The sequence below is a fragment of the Odocoileus virginianus genome, unplaced genomic scaffold (genome assembly GCF_023699985.2).
Source record: "Odocoileus virginianus isolate 20LAN1187 ecotype Illinois unplaced genomic scaffold, Ovbor_1.2 Unplaced_Contig_22, whole genome shotgun sequence".
Taxonomy (NCBI): domain Eukaryota; kingdom Metazoa; phylum Chordata; class Mammalia; order Artiodactyla; family Cervidae; genus Odocoileus; species Odocoileus virginianus.
The window spans coordinates 655,187-674,266 of NW_027224339.1; the positions used below are offsets into that span (position 1 = coordinate 655,187).

The window sequence follows — 19,080 nt, forward strand, 5'->3', positions numbered from 1 at the left end:
ACTGGTATGCATCATCTTGTGTAATCCTCTCCCTTGAGTAATTTGCTTCTAACCAACAGAATGCCTTAACGGTGAGCGGATATCACTTCCATATTGGATTACAAGAGATTGTAGCTTCCGTTTTGCTAGCGGACTCTTCTAACGTTGACTTTGATGAAGCAAACTACATACGTTATGAGCTGCCTCAAGGGAGGAAAGGCACATACAATAAGGACCGTGGGCACCTCCAGCTGACAGCCAGCAAGGAACTGAGGCCCTCAGTGTAATAGGCTGCAGAGAACTGAGGTCTGCCCCAAACCATTTTAGTACGGAGCAGATTCTTTTCCAGTCCCCCTTTCAGATGAGCCCTCAGTCCTACCCACACCTCCCCTGACTGCACTCTTGTGACAGCCGCTGGAGCAGAGGACCCAGCTAAGCCAGCCTGGATTCCTGACCTGCAAAAACTGGGAGATAATGCATACATGATTTTTTAGCCACTAAGATTGTAGTCATTTGTTACACAGAGAGAGATAGCAAATAGAGTATCCTTACTTGAATCCTAGAACAGGGAAAAGACATTTGGGAAAAAACCAGTGAAATCCAAATAGTCTGGACTTCCTAATGCTGTGCCAATGTGATTTTCCTAGCCTTAATAAATGTGCCATGGTTGTTACAGCTGTTAACATTAGGGGGAGCTGGATTATAGCTATGAGAACTCTCTACTATCTTTGCCACACTTCTGTAAATCTGAATTATTCCAGAATACAAACAAAAAAAAAAATTTCTGGGTGTTATCTTTGTAAAATAAATCAAATATAGCAAATCTGAGGAGGAAAAAAAGCTATCAGAGAACCACCATTCTGGTGATAAATGCTCAGCAACCAGGCCCTAGGACTCACAGTATGTTAGGCTAGAAAGGTGCAAGGCAGTGTGGTAGTCAGTCTGACTGGGGAAACACAGGACCAGGCTGGGTCCCAGTGCTCAGGGATCAATGTTTGATGGGGGTGACACAGGAGGTGGCCTGATACCTGTCCTGGGAGTTAGTTAGGTTGAGAAATTCCAGGAGTACTTGTGTCTCTTCACTTCCATTTAAATCCCCCCCCCCACACAAATGTCAACATCTGTTCCAAAACCAAGTTGTCTGCTTATTCCTCTACGATTTTTGTCTTTGCCATTTTCACCATCTGGAATACCTCTACTGTTTTGCCATAGATATCATCATATACTCCTTTTTTTAAATCAGTTTCAAAAGTGACCTTGCAAGAAAATATCTTTTGGCTCGCCTGTCCTCAGTGACATTTTTCAAACCAGAGCCCTCACTTACCTAACTTTACCATTAAGCTCTTCATCCATTTACCAGTTGTGTACCTTCAGATAGTTCTTACTCTTAATCTGTGTTTCTTAAGACATGAAATAGGAATAGGAACCAGTACTCTCTTGATGAATATTCCTTAGAATAATAAATTGGGTACAACACTTGCAACCAACTGCCCAGCAGATAGTTGAGGACTAAATTTGCTTGTACATTGTTTTCCTCCAGCCCCTCTACCTAAATTGTTTTATTCATCCTCTCAAATCTGTTTCTTCCAAGAACCTTTCTCTCTCCTGGCCTTCATGAGCCATGCTAACTGCACAGACAAAATCAAGGACAGGAGACTCTTTGCCAAAGTTAAAAGCGCATCAAACACGCCTAGCATTTATTATTTTAATCACAAACCTACAGATCCCTCAGAACACATTCCTTGGGGCATGGCCCCAACAATTCAAAGCTGACAACCTTGGGTGTATGTGTAGGAGGGATGGGGATGAGGAGGGAGTGTCTCTTGATAACTCTGAAACGGGGAGGATTTCTCCAAATGGAGAATTGGGTGGAGGCCAGAGGTTGGGGGCGACTTAACTTCTGAGTGGGGAGGGGAGTCAATTAAAAAATCAGGTAAACAAAAGAGTGGGTATGTATGCTTTCGCGATCCTCCCCCTATGCCTCTGTCTTGGTGGGATAGGCTTCCACTTGTTCCCAGGCTGGGGAACTCCCTGGAAAGGCCCCTTTCTTCATCCTGTTCCTCTACATGTTGAAAAAAAGAGTACTGTGGTGCTGGTTGTGTAAAACTGCACCAAGTACTCCCTAATCTCCATCACCTCTCCAGTCTACCCCTGAAAGGAAGCAACACTCTGCCTAAGGGTGCGGGGTCTAACTCTCACTCACTCCTGATCTAGGTCTGGAATGTCAACCCACAAGATTTCAAGATCTGCCCCCTTCTCCAAGGGCAAGTTCAGCTTAAAGCCCTCCTAGGTTAGGTCAAGTTGGTCCCAGGTTAAGGCAGGGGGGGGGGGATATCGGGGTTTGGGGGGAGCTTAAGTACCACTCCTCCCTGCAGTATGGAATGCTGGATGGGATATTGCTAAGAGACAAAGACTGTGGTCTCCACAAAGCTGCCTGATCTTACTGACTCCTCCACACCTGAAATACCTGTGCTGAGTTGTTCCTATAAGGAAGGGGCAGGGCCTGAGTCCTCCATTGTTACAAGGCCAGGACTGAGTTCCCAGGTGAAGGGGCTGGCTCTCATCCTCACTTCTGTTCCTTGCCTGGGCAGGGCAAGATTCACAGGGGAAGGGACAGGGCTTAAACATCTAGGCTGGGACCGCCATCATTTTGACTCCTCTTCCTTCCCAGGATGGACTAGACTGATGGTTCCAAGAGAGGGGATGGAGCATTATCCGGACACCTCTTTATCACAGGAAACCCACTAGGACAGTCCCCAGAGGCCAGGGGCCAACCTCATCCCATCTTTTTCCCTCACCTGGGCACGGGCGAGTCTCACGGGACAAGGTCAGGCTGTGATCTGCAGGAGACAGGCCCTGATGTCCCTACCTTCTCCATGCCTAAACACCTGCACTGGCCTGTCCTGTGGGGAAGAGGTGGGGCCTCATCAAGTCTCCTTTTCCCCGGGGTACACCTGGACAGGGCAGTCTCATGGAAAGGCAGCAGAAAAGGTGGGGCCTCATCCTAACAGGTCCTCCCTTCCTGGGTGGGGAAGTCCCAGGGGAGGGGTGAGGTGTGATCAGGACTCCTCTTCCATGCTAAAGCTGCTGCGGCGACTGCTGGCCTTGGAGACTGCAGGGGATACTGAAGAAAGCAGGGGATCAGAGGCAGCCCGCAGTGGGGACAGGGTGCCCCCTGACAGTCCCCCCACCACCCCCTCCTCCTCCTCCATCAGAATGTCCTCCAGCCCCAGGTGGAAGGGGTCCCCCAGATCCCCCAGGTGGTCGCTGGGAAAGTGCAGGTCCAGAAGTGCATCCGAGGGTGGTGGCGGGGGCTGCTGATGGGGAGCACTTTGGGCAAGGCCCCCCACTGCATGAAAAATCGCTGTGCCTGGCCTGCCCTCCTCTTCAACATCCAGCTGCTCTGGCTTGAGACTGTCAGAGGCTGAAGTTGCAGCCAGCGAGAGCAGCCCTGGGGTGGGAGGCACTGGCAGACCATGGATCTGGGCCTGCAGCTCCAGCTCCTGCAAAACATAGGTGGGGGATGTGTGGCACAAGATGGGGTTCAGAGGTCCTTCAGAGGCAGGGGATTTAAAAGTTAAAAGGGTAAGCTGCCTAGGTTCAAATTCAGCATCTGCCACTCACTAGTTGCATAACTTTAGGCAAGTTGCTTACCATCTGTCTCTGAGCCTCAGAGTCCCAATCCATAAAATGGGTATAATGGTCCCTGTCTCACAGGATTGTTGTGAGGATTAACTTAGTAAATGGAGAGAAGGCTCTTGTCACAGTTCATGGCACAAGATGAACACCATGTCTGTTAGCCAATATTCATTATTATTCTTGTTAATGTTATGACTGATCTTCCCAGGTGGTGCTAGTGGTAAAGAACCCACCTGCTAATGCAGGAGACATAAGAGACATGGGTTCGATCCCTGGGTGGGGAAGATCCCCTGGAAGAGGGCATGGCAACCCACTCCAGTATTCTTGCCTGGAGAATCCCATGGACAGAGGAGCCTGGAGGGCTACAGTCCATGGGGTCACAGAGTCGGACATGACTGAAGCAACTTAGCGCTAGCATGTTATGATCACTGCTTATGATCGTCATCATCATCAACATGTGAGTCAGGAAGCCCGGGGATCCCCCAAATATGCCCAGAGGGGAAATCCTGGCCTCTTCTCCCTCTGCTTCTGCCTCAGGAAGCCCCCCCACCCCCACCTCTAATACTGCCTCCTCCTTCCAGACCTGGATTCGGAGCTGCAGGCTGCGGTTGGCTTGCTCCAGGGATCGCTGCCGGCTCTCCAGGTCTTTGGAGCGCTGTTGCTCCTTCTGCAACTTGCGGATGTAATCCACGGAGGCTTTTAGGATGGTGCCCTTGTTCCAGCGCATCTCCCTGTGGGGCCCGAGGGGGAGGAAAGAAGGGAATGCTGCATATGGAGTCTCTTGGGAACTGAAGGGGGCACTGCACCAGGTAGATGGAGCACCTAGCCACATGCTTGGAACTTGAAGTGCAGGTCCATCAAGGGTATGGAATGCTCAGATGAAAACCATCTGCCTGGAACCTTCCAATGATGCCCCATCACACTCCGAAGCCAGGAGACTCCCTGACCTGATCCCTTACCGCTCCTCTTATCGACCCCCCCACTGCAGCCACATTGGCTTCTCAATGCTCCTAGAACATGGAAAATCATTCCCACACCAGGGCCTCCAGCTCAGTTCTGCCCTCCACCTTGAGCTCTCTCTTTCCCAGATGGCCACCCAGATGGCTCCAGCCTCACCTACTCAGGCTCTTTATTCAAATGTTTCCTCATCAGCTGAGGCCTGCCCTGTCCCCACCCTCCTCACTCCAACCTGTGACCTTCCCCAGCATCCCCCTTTCTTCCTTCCATTCTTCATTCCTCTCCACCACACTCATCATAACCACCAGATTTTACTTATTTATTTTTTTGCTGTCTGTCTGCCCCCACTAAAACATCAGTTCCATGAGGTCGGGGACTTTTTTGTGTTTTGTGCCCTCTGGTATCCTCAGGGCCTAGCATGGTACCTGGCACAAAGCAGAAGCAGCTGAATATATTTCTTGAGTAAATAAAAAGAAGTACTAAATAAGCAGAAAACTCATGCGGGGGTTGGACAAGGTACATGGACCATAATGTCATGAACCTGAAACTTTAGATTGGGACATGGTGAGGGGCTGCCACCCTGCTCAGAGTGAGGAAAGCTGGGTGAGAAAGAGGCAAATGAGCAGGACTGCCTGGGTGGTTCCCATTTAGGGCAGGCCCACCCTGGAATGACTTTCAGGGAGTGGGGCCCCTGCCCCACCTTCCACTGGCCCTGGGGCTCCCGGCCCAGACTCACGGGTCACTGGACTTGGGGATGAGGGTGCCCAACTCCTTGATCCTGTCGTTAATGTTGAATCGCCTGCGACGTTCAACTTGGAAGGCGAGGGAAAGAAAGAGGAGTCATCAATAGGCCGAGGAGGGAAGAAGAAAAACTGGGGAGTTAAGAGGCTGCTGCAGGGAGAGCCCCACCCCCTCAAGGAAGGCTGGGCAGAGTGAAGCAGGGCTGCATGGCACGCGGCCAGGGGTACATGCTCCCACTCACTCAGGTTGTGATTGTCTTTCTTCTGCCGTTCCTTCAAAAGGGCCTTGGCCTCCGTCTCTGGAAGAGACGGGGTGGTCAGAGCTTCTGGGCCCGGGAAAGATGACAGATGACGGAGTGCAGCACATGTAGCCACTGGGGTAGGCTTTGGTGGGCGCAGGCAGGGGAAGTGACTATTTACAAAGTGCTACCCTTTTTCTGATTTTTAAAGAAGCCATGGTGACAGGCCATTTGTTAAACCCAAGAGAAGAGGAAGTGGACTGAAAGCAGGACCATAGGCCATATGGCCAAAGGTGGCAAACAGCCCCCATTACTGTCTGTTTAAACCCTCTTCCCCTAGAACCAGCCCCGACCTCCAGACCTGGTAGAAATGGGGCTTGCCCTGGGGTAAAGGATGATGGCACAGGGCCAAGACCCTGTTCCTTACCAGAGATCTCCCGTTTGATATTGGGCAGCTCAGCTGGACAGGAGTTGCTGACAGTGATGGCTGGCGTGGCCACGCCCTGATTACTGTACACATCAAGCAGATTCCCGGACACAGGCAGCTGCAGGCACAGCGAGCAGAAAAAACATGGTTGGAACAGACCCCAGGCTCAGCCTCTTCTCCAAACCTAGTTCCTGACCCTCCACACACCCCAAAGATGGGCCCCCTCACACAATGATTGCCTGGCTCCATGTGGGAACCCTTCCTTCTCCGTCAAGGGAATTTCATACAGTGACTCACAGGGAGGACAGGGTCAAGGGGACCTACCCTGCTTTGCTGGGGGACTGGACCCTGCCTGGCCTGTTCATTGTGACCCCATAGCCCCTTCAATCCCCTGGAGACTTCTGAAGCCTCTCTCCCAAACCCCAGGGCTGGCTCTGAAGAGAAGTGCCAGAAAACCACCCTTCTCAGGTCTTTATCAGCTCCAATGCAATATTTCAGCCCCTCCTAGCATGATATTCCAATTCAGGATTCTTGGAACACTCCAACCCAGTCTTTTCAGACCTTGGGAAATTGTCATGGCAATATTCCACCCCAAATCTGGCCTTCTGGAAAGTTCCCCAGCCCGATCTCCAGTCTTTTGCTGTGACTGCATTACATCACATTACATACAGTCTTCAGCTGCCATTCACCAAGGTCCTGACTCTAACATCTTGCACATTCTGATCTCTCAGGATTTCTTTTCCAACCACTCAACAAGCACTGTTTTTACATCACCTAGTTTCTTTTCTCCTTCAAACTCTCCTGAATACACCCTAGGGCAAGAAACTAATCCATAAGCGATCAGTCCCACCTCTTGATGAGTTTTCATTTCTTGAAACCCCCACTAGTCCACTGGATCTGTCTAATATAAATCCCAATCTTTAGCTGTTGTCCAAATCAATGAAAAATTCTGATAAATTGATACCATTTTTATGTGCTTCTATCCTCTTGATAAGCTGGAAAGAAGTAAAGCTATAGCCACTTGCTATGTCCCAAAGCAAGTTATGGGACTCTTGGAATGTTCAAAACCAGAATGTTATAGTTCACTGGTACATCTCTTACTCTAGAATGCTTTATCCAATCTTTACAAGGACCCAGCCTCTTGGCACAGTTCACTGTAAGAGATGTGGTACGTTCTAATTACTTCAAGGTCCAAGTACATCAAATCTGGCTACATCAAGTTTGGCATATCGTGTTCCAATCACTTCATGGTCTGTGTATGTCCTCATGATCTGAATGTCTTAATACATTCAAAATGCTACAAGAGTCCTCTTCTTTTTCCTCACAGTGAAGCTTGAGTGCTTTGGTATGCCCTAACATGTCCATAAAGTTCCCACCGTGTATGTATCAAAATCTACAAAGTCAACCTGTTCATGCAGTCTAACGTGGGCCCAGGGCACTGATGTGCCTCATTCTTATCATTCAGCCCCCACACTCTATCTCAGTACAATTCAACATGAGAATCTCTTATATATAGCCAGCTTGGGTGTACATAAGCTATTCCTCAGGAATAGAGAGACACACAAATTTTTAGACCAACCTCCCCTCTCAGGGCCTCACCGTGCTGGGGAGCTGCAGCCCTGTGTTGCCTCCAGGCAGATAGCTGAGCATCTCATCGTTGTAACTGGACTCCAGGCTAATAATCTCATCGATGACATCGTCGATCTGGGAGAAGAAATACGGAAGAGCATTAGAAGAAGCTGGGGTAGGGGGAGCCTGTGAGGGTGGTCTGCAGCCACTCACCTCCTTCTCTGAGCTAGACCCGATGGTGAGCAGCGCCATGGGACTGTTGGGAGCACTGCTGGTGGGACCAGGAGCGTGGGCAGCCTCGGGGGTGGGGAGCGGCTGGGCACTAGCACCCCCTGGTGGTGGGGTGAGGGCCTGGGAAGCCAGCTTGGGCCCAAGTGTGGTGGAGAGGTACTGTTTCACCTGCTGTCGGCGCGCCTGCTGTAGATGATAGCGTGTTGGGTTCTCCAGATGAGTCTGCACCTGTGGAATGAAAGGGAGATGGGGTAGGAAGGAACAAGGCAGAACAGGGCTCAGAAAGAGCAACTCTGAGCCCCAGTTTGCCTCTCAGAAGTCATCTGTTTCTAGGCTCAGGATGGCAAGCCAGGCCCAGAATCTGAGAACCCTTGCCCAACCCCCAAACACTGGTAACTCTCCCCTAGGACCCAAACTCCCTCTCTCAGAGATCCTGCACAGCCTCCCAAGATCTACCCAAGGCTGGCAGACTCCTTCAGCTTCTGGAGCAGCTTGTCACAGTCCCCAAGACTCCCCACGTCTGCAAAGTCTCTGACCCCACTTAACAAACCTGGGAACCACACACACGGCTCCCCAAGACACTCCAATGCCAAAGAACTCCTAATGCATCACCAGACATAAAGTGCTTCCTACCGAGTCACTTCACAGACTCCAGGGCACTCGTGCACCTCCACAGGCCACCAAGACATCCTATGGCCCCCAAGAACCCCTCACAACTCCACGGGAACACCTTGGAAACCCAAAGCACAGTGGGACACTAGCACAGCCCCCTTTTACCAGTACGTGAGACCCTCCTTTAGAGCCCCTAGGGCCTCACCCCAAAGCCACCAGGGCCAATCCTCAGTCACCAGGAGCCCCTCCCAGGGCCTCTGGATGTGGCCTTACCTTGAGCACCTCCCTGGGCACCTGAGCTGGGGGAGGACGACCCAGTGTGTGGCCCCCAGCAGAGACGCCAACCACAGAGATGGCAGGAGAGGCAGGTGCAGGACTAGGGAAGGAAGAGGCTGCGGCCTGTTCCCGACGCTCACGCCTCTCCTGTTCCTGGGCCTGGGCCCGCATTAGCTGCTGCCGCAGCAAGACCCGCGATGAAGACGACGACGACATGGCAGGGGTCCTGGAGCCCCCTGCAGAAGATGATGCAGAGAGTGTAGCTGGGGTGGCTGGTGTGGCCTGCAGTGATATTGGGAGGCTGTGGAATGGGAAATACGGGGCCACAGGTAAGCTAAAAGTCTCAGCTCCCAGCCTAAGGAGTCACTGCCTCCAGAGGCCACAACATAGAGGGGAGATACAGGAACCAGACCCAGTTGCCACACTCAGGGCTCAGTCTGCTGGGGCAACTTTAGCCCTCAGTCCTTAGGGTGAAGCCAGGACTGGGGCCTGTTCATATATTGAGCTGAGATACTACTGTTCAGCTCTGGGAGCAATTTAAAGGAGAGCTGAAAGAAACAGAATTAAGACTGTGGCACAGAAGGCTCCTAAGCTCTATTTCGGGCTGGACATACTCCCTGATCTCCTGGGGGTGGGCATCAGGCTTCCGGGCAACGGAAAACCCTTCTTCTTCCCTGCTTAGGCCTCTGGTCCCAGGAGCTAGTCAGTCTTGAAAAGGAGATTTCACAATCCTCTCTTCCTGCCCCTCTTCCAGGTCCCCTCCCCTCTCTTAAAGCCCAGGCCCATGACTCAGCACATTTCGACTTCGAAAGCTTGGGGGGAAAGAAGACACCAGCAGGGGTTCTTAAAGGGCGGTGGGAGTGAATTCGTGGAGTTAGGCGGAAGGACGACCAGGGATTTGGGGAACGGCTCCACCCACTTGGGGGCTGGACTTAAGCACGCCACGCCCCGGTCCGGGAACTCCATGCACGCTGAAATTTTTATCTATGAATGGATGAGCAGGTGGGGCGGGAGGAAGCAGAGGAGATTTTGTCTGAGATACTGGAATCCTAGTTTGGCCTCCTGCTTTTTACATGATCTTTCTGGCCCTTAATTTTACTCTCTGAAAAGTTTAGGCTGGTGAGAGAATGGGCTGGGCTGACACTGATACCTCTGCCCATCAAGAGGTGATGGCGGTGCCTGAGGAATCAGGAGGGGAAGTCGGAAGAGACATACCTTGAGCGTAGCGATAGGGGTTGGCTTTTGAGCTCGTAGAAGCTGTCAGGATCAAGGACGTTTTCTAACTCGATGTCTGCAACAATCCCGGACTCCGGAAGCAAAGAGTTCAGGCTGAGGGTGGGGAAAAGGCAGGGGTAACGGTCAGTGAATGTATGCAGACATCATTCCCCTAAGGCAGACAGAGACACACAGACAGACACACACAGAGAGAACAGAAGCACACACCAAGAGGGAGAAGAACTGAGTGTAGCCCTCACGTTCTGCCACTTTGCTGAAACCACCACCAAGAATTCCCCGGTCTTATTCCCTCCCCACTCTTGCTCCGTGTTACCCATAGTTCCTTAAGATTCAAAATAATAAGCCTGGATCCCAGCTCCTCGATCTAACAATCACGTGTACAACCTGGGTTTCAGGAAAATAGAAATGAAGAATTTAGGAGTGACAATTCACTTTGAGGGATTCCTGACTCCGCATTCAGAGTTCACCCAGCCCCCACAGCCCCCGCTGCTTTCCTAGCTGCTGAAGGTGAGCCTGCATTGGTCCAAGTGGGGACACCCCTCTGCAGAACAGTCCATTGTAACACAAACTGAATGCATCACAAAGAGAACTGGGGTAGCTGATTCACTTACTGAAGGATCCGCCGCTTTGCAAAAGTGCCCCGCCCCCTCCCCACCAACCCTGCCCCAGCCAGTTTGTGGGATGCCAACAGGCATCCAAAAACAAGATGGGAATAACAGAGGCTCCCCTCGGTCCAATAATCTGGATTTACAAGAGGGAGAATTTGGGCGGATGATCTGCTTTATATGAACATTTTTTTCTGGTCAGAGGAGCCTGCCCAGCCCTCTCCAGTTTTTTGAATAAATCAAAACACAAACGCAACTCCAGTACCAAAACCCGCTGACACATAAAATGAGAAGCCATGAACACCCCTCCCCTTCAACAACTGCCACTACTGTGATGCTCTAAGTTGTTATAAAGACATTAGAAGATGGTTAATTGATATATGGAAAGGTTCCTACTCAACCCTCCATGCTGGGTGCAAGACCCTAGTGTGTGAGGGATATTAACACGTAGACAGATGGATATGCATCCTTGAATTTAGTCAAAGATTTATAATCCTGAAATATTCATTGACTTCACTTGACAAGAATTCTTGCCCCTCCCCAAGAATCTGTCTTCCTCCCTTTCCTCACCCACAGTTGGGGCCCTAAAACCACCCAGGAAGCCGGGAAGAGGAACCTCAGAGAGTCGCTGAGCTCAGCACAATCCCAAGGCAGAAAGTAGGCAAAGCCCCCTCCCATGCTCACACATTCATTGCACAGAAGTTGGAAGAGGTGGGCACTGGGGCTGGGATAGGCAGGGTATACACAGAGAGGACTGGGGCTTCCAGGCCCTCTGATGGAAGTGAGGCTAAGATGTCAGAGAAGATCCACCTAGGCAAGGATGGTGCAATTGGTGCTCATTCCAGCTCTAGGGTCAGATTCAAGATTGTCTCCAGGGCCTGAGAGACAGTCTGGAAAGGTGAGATTAAAAAAAAAATGTGTGTGTGTAGGGGGTGAAGAGGGCTGGCTGAGCGACTAGTGCAGGCAGCAGCAGGAACAAGACCCTCCTCTGGATTCCGAAATAAGGTCTGAGGCCTTCTCTGAGATAAGAGGTGGCACCATCTCCATTGCTGTCTGACTGTCTCCCATTTGAGCCCCTATACGGGTGTTGGGAAGACAGCTTTTCCACTACCCAGCTGGATGGGTGGGCAGGTGAGGAGATTACTCTGATCAAGTCTTGGCTAATGTTGCTTTTCTTGTTCACTCACACACTCACAAGGGTGGTTCCACGCAGTATATTCGAGATACCCCCAAATCCCTCCAGAGTCATGTTGTCCTCAAACACAGCCTCCAGCAACCAGCCACTGGGAGTCATCAAGCTCCCAAGACAGTACCTCTCTTCCAGGAGCCCTTCCCGGAGGGAAAAAGTCCCTTTAAATCAGTGCTTCACCTCAGAGTGTCCCCTCATACCCGACTCAAAGACCCCAAATGCAGCCTCTAGTTAGAGTCTCAGCATTCAAAGCTCAGCAACCCTAGACTAGTTTCTGGACACAACAGAATCAGCCCCTGTAGACCTAGTCAAGAGGCCCCCCAAATCTGAACCAGGCCTCCCTTAATGCACTTCCATGACTCCTTTAAGCTTGAGTTCAAGCAGGCCACCGCCAGATTCCTTAGGTGCCCCCCCAAGTCGGGCGCCCAGACGTCCTCCAAGTCTAGGCCGAGGGCCTCCAATCACAATCCTGGGCTCCCGCTGCCCCCAGAAATCCCAGTCAGCACTACCGGTCCCAGGCGGCCCCGCACCTGAGCAGCTGGGCTGAGTCGGCCGGCCTGCGCTCCTCCAACAACAGGAACACGGCTCGAGGGCCCTCCGCGCTGGCCTCTACGCCGTCCCGAGCTGGCTCGGCCGCATGAGACATGACGCCCGGCCCCGGGTGAGCCCTGCCAGGCCGGTCGGGCCTCGGCCCGGTCCCCCTAACAAATTACGAGTACCCTCCCCCGCTCGCCACCGCCTCCTCCGCTAAGCCATGGAGCGAGCTCTGCGCGGGCGGACGGCGTCGGGGAGATGGGATGGGCCGTGAGTCATCCCCCGCCCAGAACGGACCAACAACCCCCTCAACCTAACCCCGGACGACCGCCCTCCTCCCCCTCGCACTCTTCCCCCTCCTCCACGGGTTGGGGAAACTCCACAGGAAGTGACCGAACCGCGGACAGACAGCTAGCCGGGCCACGCCCTCCGGGTGAGGCGACCAATCCTTGAGAGATGATTCAAGGACCCGCCCTAAGCTACGCCTCCAAACAGCGCGAGAACTAGGTTCTGCAGGACCTTATTCCGTGAAGGGGCCACGCCCTCAGAGACAGAGGCAAATCAATGAGAGGTAATTTGATTGAGGCACGCCTTCTCTTCACAAATTATCCCTCCGCAAGATATTAAGCCGCGCCTTAGGTCCTCTGCGCCTGCGTACTGATGGCCTGTCGGCGCGAAGAGGGTCTCCAGGCTATGCTTCTACCTGCGGAAACGCGCCCCCTCTAGGCCAATGTTCGTAATATTTGCTGCCTAAACCGTGATCTAGCGTTCCCTCCTCAGCCAAAGCCATAGCCTTGAGGCCTTGTTGTTTTTTTCAGTAAGTCGTGTCCGATTCTTTTGCGACCCTTTGGACTGTAGCCCGCCAGGCTCCTCTGTCCATGAGATTTTCCAGGCAAGAATACTGGAGTGGGTTTCCATTCTTTCTTCTCCAGGGATCAAACAGAAGCCTCCTACATTGGCAGGCAGATTCTTGACCACTGAGCCACCAGGGAAGCCCTAGCCTTGAGGCCTAGGCAGCTGTAATACATTGCCTGGAGGTGCACGCCAGAAACCCCACCCTTTCGGTACCTAAAGCCCAGCTGCCCAGGCGGTCTTCCTAGAAGCTCTCCACCTACTCTATGTCATTTAGAGCAGTTGTTGTACTTGGCTGTTGTGCTACCCAGTAGGTGCTTAGTAAATCCTTGACAGATGGATGAATTAGTGGAAGGATGGAAATGAGAATTGGTCCCTTCTGTTGATGACTTCTGGAATCATAAAGACCTGGGTTTGAAGATGGGCAAGAGACTTCCCCTCTCTGATCCTCAGTTTTCCTGGCCTGTCAAATGGGGGGTCATAATACCTGCCTGGAAGGGTTATTATGAAGATTAGCACTACTATGAATAGTGCTAACAGGTTGTTTGGCATACAATAATCTCTCCAAAATGTAATTGCTTCACTCCTTTGTGCACTGATTTAACAAATATTTATTGAGCTTCTCTGTGTGCTAGATATATACAAGCTGGCTTGCACACAGCAGAGAGTCCCACCCAGATCTTCAGATGCACAGTCAACTCACAAAACACCGGGAGCTGCAGCCCTCCTTTTATCCCTCCCAACGTCCCAAGACCATGCCCATCAGTTGGACCACTGGGAACTTCACTGGGCTCCCATTTGCCTTGCACCTTCCTGTATTGGCACTCTTATTTCCCTAGTTGGCTTTGGAAACACCCATATCCCTCTATGCTTACAAACATTATCCACATAATAAAGATGACAACTCTTTCCCAAATTAATTTTTTAAAAAATCAATACATTATCAATAAAAACTGCAAAATGGAACTTGCAGAACTGATGTTCCTATGATGCCTTAAATATGCAAGAATATCTAATTTTATAAAAGAAGAAGAAAGAGGAGGGCACCGTCTTAACCAAATTCAAAATGTCTGACAAAGTTCTAGTAATTAAAACATTGTAATATGGGATAGGAATAGAAAAACTGGATCAATGTATTATGGGAATTAGTAAATGACAAAAGTGATACTTCAAGTCACTGGGAGATGGACTATTTACTAAAATGGTCTGGGGAGAATGACTGTCTTCTGGGGAAGAGGGGTTAGATTCCTAATTTACTCAATTCGACTTCCCTGGTGACTCAGACAGTAAAGTGTCTGCCTATAATGCGGAAGACCTGGGTTCAATCCCTGGTTTGGGAAGATCTCCTGGAGAAAGAAATGGCAACCCACTCCAGTATTCTTGCCAGGAAAATCCCATGGACAGAGGAACCTGGTAGGCTACAGTCCATGGGGTCACAAAGAGTCAGACACAACTGAGCGACTTCACTTTACTCAATTCAGAAAAATTAATTCTAAATTAGCTAAAGATCTAACCATTAAAAAAGAATACCACTTATCACACTTTTCTGGTTGTCCAGTGGCTAAGACTTTATGCTTCCACTGTAGAGGACCCAGGTTCGATCCCTGGGTGGGGAACTAAGATCCCACATGCTGTGTGACATGGCCAAACACAAAACACCTGTAAGAAATATCAGAAAAAAATATGTTTGGAGAACATGTTTAAGTCTTTGGCAAAAAAAAGAAGGCCTTCTTAAACAGGATACAAAAAGCAAACCTATAAAGGAAATAACAATAAACAACATTTATCAATCATTCTTGGCACTTTATCTGTATTAAGTCATTTTAATTCTCAAAACAGACTTCTGAGGAGGCTTCCATTTATTACTCATCCTTCAGATTAGGAAATCAAAGTACAGCAAAGTTAAGCCACTTGCCCTAGGTCACCTCAGTTTATAAAACCTGCTATGGAACCCAGGCACTCTTTATCACCATGCTCCACAATTTCTCCAATTTTACCCATCAAAATATAAAACTATAATCTGATGAAAGATGCTATAAACAGTTAAAATACTTGAAGCAGACTGAGAGAAAAAAAAATACAGCATTAAACCCAAAAATTAGCTATCCTGTCACATACCCCAATTCTACAAACACCAGCCTCATACACGCATCCCAAATATCTCCATGACAAGTGCGTCCCCATCACTTGCCCTGCATCCATCCTCCATCTGTCTGTCTCTTTTAATCTCTTGCTCACAAGTCACAATTTCTTCAACACTGCTATCTCAGTCTCTGTCTCAGTCTCTCTCTGGAAGCTGGGGTTTCATTGCAATGCAACTGAAGAGTAGGGTGCATGGGAGATATGGAGAAAGAAGAGAGGGCATTTGGGTGGTGAAATTGGGCACATGTATAAAAAGATGTTGGTGGTGATTGAGGATGGTGTGGGGTGATGTTGGTGTCTATTACAGGACAGTTGGTACACAGCTAAAGAATCACATCTTCAGGAGAAATGGGGCTACTAGAGGAGTGTAGGTAGGAGCTACTGGAGGGTAAATTTGGAATACTTTTGGGGAGGGTGGATGGAAGATGGTTTGAGATGCAGTTGGAGGGAGTATAGAAAGTTAGTGTTTGGTCTTTTGTAGTTTAAGGAATTTTTCATAGAACTGTTAACTGTCATAAGATAGTGTGGTGTGCTAATGGCCCCCCAAAAGATATCCATGTCCTAATCCCTGGAATTTGTCAATGTTACCTTATACGGCAAAGAGATGGGAATTGTGGTTAAATTAAGGATTTTGAGATCGGGAGATTGCCCTGAATTATTTGAGTGGAACTTAATTGTAACCCCATGCCCTTATACTAGGAAACCAGAGAAAGATTTGACAAACCGCGCCGCCCGCAGCCCCAAGCCTCCAGCGGGTCGGGAGGAGCTCGCCGTGGCGCTCTGCGGAGCCCTCGGCGGGTCTCCGGGTGCAGCGCGTGGAGGACGTGGTCCTGTAGCCTTCGGGGCGTCGAACTGGGCCCTCGCGCCAGCGGCCTGAAGCCAAGGGTCTGGGGAGTACCGTAGGGGCTGCGCCTTTCAGCGCGAGCCCGGCTCCAGTGGGGCCGGGATAGGGGGCCGCGGAGTCTCAGCCGCCGAAAGCCTCACCACCGAGGGTCATTTAAAAAGGAAAGCGCTGAGGGACACACAAACACACACGCCGCGCGCACCCCACTTCCTCCCCAGGGTCTCGGAGAGGCTAAATACTGCTCCCAGTGACAGCTAGTCACCCCCTGGCGAACGCCTGAGAATGTCCAGAAGAACTGGACAGCCGCTTTAGCTTTCAGCCCAAAGCTGCGGACCCTGTCGCGCGGGGCGGGAGGGGGAGATATTTAGGCGGTTATCGGTGTGGGAAGGTGATGAGGAAGCCGCCGCTAGGCTCCTTCCTCCGGTTCCTTTACGGAGAAAAACTCCGCACTACGGCCATCCCCCGCCAAGCAAAGCAAATCCCCAAAGAAAGTGGTCGGCGGGCCATTCAAGGCACGGCGGCGGGCGAAAAGAAAAAAGATTTGACAAACCGTACAGGAGAAGACAATGCGACCACAGAGGCAGAGACTGCAGTGATATGGCCGCAAGCCAAGGAATGCCAGCAGCCACCACGAGCTGAAAGAAGCAACACGTTCTCCCCTACAGCCTCCAGGGGGAGTATGGCCCTGCTGACTCCTTGATTTTGCCCGGTGAAACAGATTTTGAACTTATGACCCAGAACTATGAAAGAGTAGAGTTCTTATGTTGTGTGTGTTTTTTTTTTTTTTAGTTCTTATGTTTTTAAGCCACCAAATTTGTGTTGATTAGTTACAGCAGTCACATAAAGTAGATTTTGGTACCTGGATATGAGATGCTGCTGTGTCTTAATCTGCTTGGGCTGTCATAATAGAATACACAGACTGGGTGTATTAAACAATAGAAGTTTATTTTCTCATAGTCCTGGACACTAGAAGTCCAAGATCAACGGGCCATCTGGGCTGATTTCTGATAAGAATGGTCTTCTTAATTTGCAGATGACTGCTTTTTGCTGTGTCCTCACGTGCTCTTTCCTTTGTGCATGTGCATTCTTGGTGTTTCTTCCTCTTTTAATAAGGACACCAGTTCTATTGGATAAGGACCCTACCCTTATGGCCCCATTTAACCTTAATCATCTCCTTGAAGGCCCTATTTCCAAATACAATCATATTGGAGGTTAGGGATTCAACAAATTAATTGGGGGTGGGGTAGGGTAGACATAAGTCCATAATATATTGTAACAAGTACCTGAAAATATTGAACTGGCTTTGGAATTAGTGAGCAGAGGTTGGAAGAATTTTGAAGTACGTGATAGAGAAAGCCTAGATTGTCTTGAATAAACTGTTGGTAGAAATATGAATGTTTAAAATCACTGCTAAAAAAAATCACTGCCGATGAAGGCTCAGAAGGAAGTGAGCACAGTAGGGAAAGTATACACTGCCTTAGAGAAAACAAATATATATATATATATATATATATATATATATATATATAATCATAAACAGAATGCTCATAGAAATATTAATATTAAAGGTGCTGCTGGTGAGGGCTCAGAAGGAAATAAGGAACATGTTATTGGAAACTAGAGGAAAGAAAGTTCTTATTACATAAAGGCAGAAAACTTAGCTGAATTGTGTCCTACAGTTGTATGGAAAGCAGAGCTTGTAAGTGATGTCTATTTAGCTGAGGAGATTTCCAAGGAAAATATTGAAGGTACTCCCTGGTTTCTTCTTGCTCCTTGTGGTTAAATGTAAAAGGAAAGAGATAAATTGAGGGAAGAACTATTAAGCAAAATGGACCCAGGATTTGATGATTTGGGAAATTCTCAGACTGTCCAGATTGCAAAAGACACAACATTTAGGATATTAATTGTCTGGAAAGTATGCTCTATAGAGAAAACTAAGGGTGTGGCAGGACAGCCTTTTGCTAGTAGCAAAGAGATGTTGTGTGAGTCATGGATCCCCTCGACCATCTCAGAAGAAGTCAGGAATAGAGATGGGATTATCCATGAAAAATTTGAGGAGGACTTTCTTGTCTAATGAGCTCCTGTGGTGGCTCACATGGTAAATAATCTGACTGCCAATGCAGGAGATGTGGGTTCTATCCCCTGGAGAAGGGAATGACAACCCACTCCAGTATTCTTGCCTGGGAAATCCCATGGACAGAGGAGTCTGTTGGGCTACAGACCATGGGATTTCAGAGTCAGACACGACTGAGCAACTGACACTTTCTCCACTTTTCTTGTCTAATGATGTGAATCTCTGTGCTTCCCATGGGAGACCCAAAAGATTTTTCAGAATGTTATGCAGACTGAAGCACTGCCTAATGGGCTTGAAAAAAATAACAGATACAGGATGAAATGAAGGAATGATGCTGGACTCTCAAAATTTTACTGGAAGGATACAGGCTAAAACTACTTAGCTGCAAATATGTGCTACCCTTCAAGGGAAAGGAAGAATGACTCTGATGGCACAGCCTTGAGCCCACATGTGAAGCCTCAAGCCACAGAGACTTCTTCTCAGGCCTTGCAACTAACTAAATGAAACTTGCCCTGTTGGATTTCACAAGTACTTGGGACCAGTCACACCTTTTTTTTTCCTTCTGTTTTCACCCTTTTGGAATAAGAATATCTATAACTCTTATCCTATGCCTGTCCCACCAATGTACTTTGGGAACAGATAACTTGTTTTCTACTTCCACAAGTCCAGAGATGGAGAGGAATTTTGCCTCAGAGTGGATCATACCCAGAGTCTCACTCATACATGATTTAGATTATGTAGATGATGAGATGTGAAATTTCTGAGCTGATGATATTAAACTCAGATTTTGAACTTGATTTGATGCTGTGCTGGGTTGAAATTCTGGGAGTTTGTGGATAAGGTCTGTGTTTTTCACATAGAGTGGATGTGTATTTTGGAGGCCAAAGCATGTACTGTTGTAGGCTGATTGATGTCCTCACCAAAAGATATGCACA

At 49.3% G+C, this 19,080-nt stretch overlaps 1 protein-coding gene across 5 annotated transcripts; it reads right to left on the reverse strand.

Moving 5' to 3' along the window:
* Window positions 1–1,638: 1,638 nt before the first annotated feature.
* Window positions 1,639–12,577, reverse strand: TFE3 (transcription factor binding to IGHM enhancer 3). Of its 5 annotated transcripts, none has more exons than XM_020876740.2 (10): window positions 12,230–12,576; window positions 9,885–9,998; window positions 8,667–8,970; window positions 7,950–8,009; window positions 7,581–7,685; window positions 5,982–6,099; window positions 5,558–5,614; window positions 5,312–5,387; window positions 4,202–4,349; window positions 1,639–3,482 (listed from the first exon to the last, which is right to left on the reverse strand). In XM_020876740.2, the coding sequence occupies exons 1-10, from the start codon at window positions 12,343–12,345 to the stop codon at window positions 3,039–3,041; spliced, it is 1,542 nt and encodes a 513-aa protein (XP_020732399.1). In that variant the 5' UTR covers window positions 12,346–12,576; the 3' UTR covers window positions 1,639–3,038. The 5 variants fall into 5 exon arrangements, with proteins under 5 accessions (XP_020732399.1, XP_020732398.1, XP_020732397.1 ...); XM_020876739.2 differs by having other exon boundaries at window positions 7,764–8,009; window positions 12,230–12,575; XM_020876738.2 differs by having other exon boundaries at window positions 7,581–8,009; window positions 12,230–12,577.
* Between the last annotated feature and the right edge of the window lie 6,503 nt (window positions 12,578–19,080).

Coding starts and splice junctions, on each gene's coding strand:
- TFE3 (XM_020876738.2), bottom strand. CDS start 12,345: ATGTCTCATGCGGCCGAGCCAGCTCGGGACGGCGTAGAGGCCAGCGCG. Junction 8,971..9,884: donor CCCCTATCGCTACGCTCAAG/GTATGTCTCTTC, acceptor CCCATTCCACAG/CCTCCCAATATCACTGCAGG. Junction 6,100..7,580: donor GGCTGCAGCTCCCCAGCACG/GTGAGGCCCTGA, acceptor CTGTGCCTGCAG/CTGCCTGTGTCCGGGAATCT.